Raw genomic sequence first — 4716 nt, 5'->3', positions numbered from 1 at the left:
AATCAAGCAAAATATATCAAAAACACACTTTTGTGTGTTGCAATTTTTTTTTTGTAGTATATTTTTTTTCTCTTTTTTTTTTCCAATGAGCAACGTGCGATGAATAGTACTTTTCAATCCAATTCTAACCAAAGCTCTTGATACCAATTGATGACATACACCCAGTCCACCGGTTAGCATGATATTGTCCACTTTGGGGGTTAACCCTCACGGTTTTGTTTCTCCCAGATATGACACACTAGGAAAAGGCCTCATGCTAGAAGGAAGGACGCCACAGCTATTTAAAGACTGATAAGTCACTCCCCTCAACCGATGTGGGACTCATCATCCCCTCCCTCTTCAAAAGAGTCTGCCACGGATGCACCGATAAGGCACTTAAGCCGCCACGGATATGCCGATAAGGTCCATCGGCTCCGGCCCAAGCTCTGATACCAAATGATAACATACACCCAGTCCACCGGTTAGCATGATATTGTCCGCTTTGGGGGTTAACCCTCACGGTTTTGTTTCTCCCAGATATGACACACTAGGAAAAGACCTCATGCTAGAAGGAAGGACGCCACAGCTATTTAAAGACTGATAAGTCACTCCCCCCAACTGATGTGGGACTCATCATTATTGATGAGAATCAAGGAAGGCCCATTGAAGACAAAGACTTGAAGGCATTGGAAGAGCTTAAAGGACCAATGACAAGGGCAAGGGCAAAAAGAATAAATGAAGACTTAGAAAAGATTGTTGCTGTCTTATTTGAAAGGGAGCTCAATTTAGAGTTAGAAAAGTCCAAGATAATCAATTACATATGCTTAGAGGATTTGAACTCTAACGAGTTTTATTAGGATTTAATTATTATGTTTAGTTTATTTATTTTAATATTAGTCATTACTTGTTTTGAGTTTTATTTAGGATAAAATCTTGTTATTTTATTTAGTCTATTTGAATTTAGGCTTGTTGGTACAAGAAGCCCATTAGGATTTGCGTTAGTATTAGTTTACAAGCATTAGGCATATATAAGCTCTTGTAAACACACTTTTAATTAGTTTTGAATATAATTTGAGATTGAACACTCTTGTGAGAGCGTGTGACTCTAGGTTCTTGAGTGAGCCAATTTTCTTTGATCTTATCAAGAGGCCAAAACTCTTGTGGTGATCGTTCCTTGGCTTATCAATCTTGCGATTGTGGCGCCATTTTCCATCTCTATTCTATTTTTACTTTTTATTAATTTTCTTCTTATTTCAATTCTTATTTGTGCCGTAATAATTTCGTTTTTATTGTGTGAAATCCAATTCAAGATCGCTTAATTCGGCGACACGGTTTGTGGTTGTCATCAATTGGTATCAGAGCCTGGGCCGGAGCCGATGGACCTTATCGGCATATCCGTGGCGGCTTAAGTGCCTTATCGGTGCGTCCGTGGCGGACTCTCTTGAAGAGGGAGGGGATGATGAGTCCCACATCGGTTGGGGGGAGTGATTTATCAGTCTTTAAATAGTTGTGGCGTCCTTCCTTCTAGCATGAGGCCTTTTCCTAGTGTGTCATATCTGGGAGAAACAAAACCGTGAGGGTTAACCCCCAAAGCGGACAATATCATGCTAACCGGTGGACTGGGTGTATGTTATCATTTGGTATCAGAGCCTGGGCCGGAGCCGATGGACCTTATCGGCATATCTGTGGCGGCTTAAGTGCCTTATCGGTGCGTCCGTGGCGGACTCTCTTGAAGAGGGAGGGGATGATGAGTCCCACATCGGTTGAGGGGAGTGACTTATCAGTCTTTAAATAGTTGTGGCGTCCTTCCTTCTAGCATGAGGCCTTTTTCTAGTGTGTCATATATGGGAGAAACAAAACCGTGAGGGTTAACCCCCAAAGCGGATAATATTATGCTAACCGGTGGACTGGGTGTATTTTATCAATTGGTATCAAGAGCTTTGGTTAGAATTGGATTGAAAAGTACTATTCATCGCACGTTGCTCATTGGAAAAAAAAAAAGAGAAAAAAAATATACTACAAAAAAAAAAATTGCAACACACAAAAGTACGTGGGATAACCATCTGCAAGTAATTGACCATAAAAACATGAAGCCAAACAAATAACATTATAGAACACCTACAAATGCGTAGTGCTAGCAATAACAATACCAACTTACCTAACACCGTACAGAAGATAAGGACGACTATAGGGAGGATTGATAGGTGCTATCTGGGGAAATCTATCCCAAGCCCAACTCACAATTAACGCAGTCAGTCCTCCAATAGCAACACGATCAATGTTGGTGGCCATGCATATCTCTCGGTACAAATAACCTAGAACTGCAGAACCCCAACTATATTGACCGGTCAACTCAAAATCTTCAAGCAAAGGCAAGTACCTCACAGATACCCTACTGCTAGAGTGATCAGGAAGCATGAACCCTCCAATAAGCCTCAATATATATGCCCAAGCAAACCAAGTGATCTGCAGTGGAGTCTGATTATGCATGGCAATATGAGTGAAGTGTTCGTCCAACCAGCTCATCTTCAAGAAACTCCCTACAAAAGCCTCTGATCCTGGTCTCATACCTAGGCTGTTTTCCACAATCTGAGCCCAATCACCCCCAGTGGGTGCTATAACAGGTCTCCCATCTATGCGTAATCCTAATATAATAGCAACATCCTGAAGGGTAATAGTACACTCTCCAGGGGGCATGTGGAAGGTGTGCGTCTCGGGCCTCCACCTCTCTACTAATGTAGTAATCAATCCCACGTCTACAGGAAGCTTAGACAAGTTAGCCACTCCAACAAAACCCGCTAATTCCAGATGTGGAATAATTTCTTCCGGAATACCTTCTAATCCACCGGGAATATTTGGACTCTTCCTAACTCTCAATGTCGGGTGATCACGTCCATCCCAAATATGCTCAGATACATGAATACTCTGAAACCGAAGAAGTGATGGATCTTCTGGCCCGAGATTAATAACCCTACTTTGTTGTGAAGATGATGCCATCTATACAACAATAAAAAATATTAGTAAAAAAATTTCATTCAATAATAATAATAATAATAATTTATATTTTACTAACATATTAATAATACATAAATTTTATATAAATACAATTTTAAAATTTTACTTCAATATAAGTGTAAAAATTATTTATTACAATCAAACTAAGTATAAATTTTTATATTTAGTTTTATATATTTATTTTATTTAACTCAATTTTTATTATTCTGTATTTTAATAAATATCTATAATAATTCCTGTAAACAAATTTTATAAATCTTAATTTAACCTATCTTCTTAACAATTAATTATAATTTTATATTTTAATTAACTATATCACATTTTATTTTTTCTAAAAACATATTAATCTATATATAAATAAATAAAAAACTATTTAAATTTTAAATTCTTTTTTACTAATCTTTAATAAACTTTCAGCAAATTCTTCACTCACCCCCACTTAATTACCAAATCACTTACATACGTAGAGTTTAAAAATATTACAATATTATTATCAGATTTTCTAATTAACAAAATCAAATTAAAAATAATATATAAATGCATGTTGTTATAGTTTCATACCTGTTAAATTCGTAGCAGTATTTGATCCTTCACAGCAAATCAAAACAAATTTTGAAACTTCGGACGATGATAGAGGAGCAGAGACGGAGAACATGTAAATGGAAACGAAGGAGGACGGTCATGGAGGAGGAAGAAGGGAGACGGTCAAAAGCGGTTTCGCTAACTGCAGGGCGAAATGAGCTTTCGCCAGTAGCAGTGCGATTCATCTCAGATGTTGCCACGTGTATCAAAATCTCCCCAGCTGTCCATTTTAAATCTAAGAGAGCAGTTCCAGCAGAACCGCTCTCTAATATGCACTTCTGAGAACGGTTCAAACGGAACCGTTCAAACGGAACCGCTCTCTAAAATGGAGCTATGAGAGCGGTTCAAGAGCAACCGCTCTCTAAAATGGACTTATGAGAGCGGTTCGAAGCAACTGGTCTCTTAAATGGACTTATGAGAGCGGTTCAAAAGGAACCGCTCTCTAAAATAGACTAATGAGAGCGGTTTTAATTTAACCGCTCTAAGAACTCGTATTTCGTATTTTTTTTGGCGAAATAGATTTTAAAAAATTCAAAAATTAATACTTTCGCCAGCCGTTTGGCAAAATTTTGTTCCACGTGGCAAAAAAACCCCAGATTGAGAAATTGTTTCAAATTTCCTATAAAATAATAAATTTTTTTAATTTACAATATTTTAATAAATTTGCCAAATTTTTTCTTAATTGCGTAATTGTTAATAAATATGAAAAATAAACTTTGTTAATGAAATTGCTAAAAGTAAAAGAATAATAATTTAAAAGAAACAGATATTCTTGTGAAAATAAATTATAGAAAATTATAACTAAAGGTATTCAAAGGAAAAAGGCAAGTATCTAGACTGTAAATCCCCCTAAGTGTCCAAATAACTGAAATTCTTCTTCAACTACTTAGTTTCAAACCCTTATCGCTGCAGGAAATTCTAATTTAAATCAATACCTTTCTCAAGGATAATGATTCCTAACCCTCAGTTGATTAATCAGAATCTCTTCCTTAATTAATACCTTTAGGTTGCATTAAGTTCACTATGAATTCCATAATTAGGGTTAATCCTAATACAGAAAACTCACGTCTTTCTATCTCTAGAAATGCATTCAAGTCTTTTTAATTGAGTAATGTTAAATTCATGCAAGAATTTTACTCA

The 4716-nt window shown here is 36.6% G+C and overlaps 1 protein-coding gene across 1 annotated transcript; it reads right to left on the bottom strand.

Moving 5' to 3' along the window:
* Positions 1-305: 305 nt before the first annotated feature.
* On the bottom strand, positions 306-2976 carry LOC113871651 (serine/threonine-protein phosphatase 7 long form homolog). Its single transcript, XM_027508751.1, has 3 exons — positions 2138-2976; positions 2030-2042; positions 306-425 (listed from the first exon to the last, which is right to left on the bottom strand). The coding sequence occupies exons 1-3, from the start codon at positions 2974-2976 to the stop codon at positions 306-308; spliced, it is 972 nt and encodes a 323-aa protein (XP_027364552.1).
* Positions 2977-4716: the final 1740 nt, after the last annotated feature.

Source organism: Abrus precatorius, unplaced genomic scaffold (genome assembly GCF_003935025.1).
Source record: "Abrus precatorius isolate BTA unplaced genomic scaffold, Abrus_2018 Scaffold7, whole genome shotgun sequence".
Classification (NCBI taxonomy): domain Eukaryota; kingdom Viridiplantae; phylum Streptophyta; class Magnoliopsida; order Fabales; family Fabaceae; genus Abrus; species Abrus precatorius.
The sequence above is the reverse complement of the archived record's forward strand: the minus strand, read 5'-3'. Positions and strand labels throughout refer to the sequence as shown.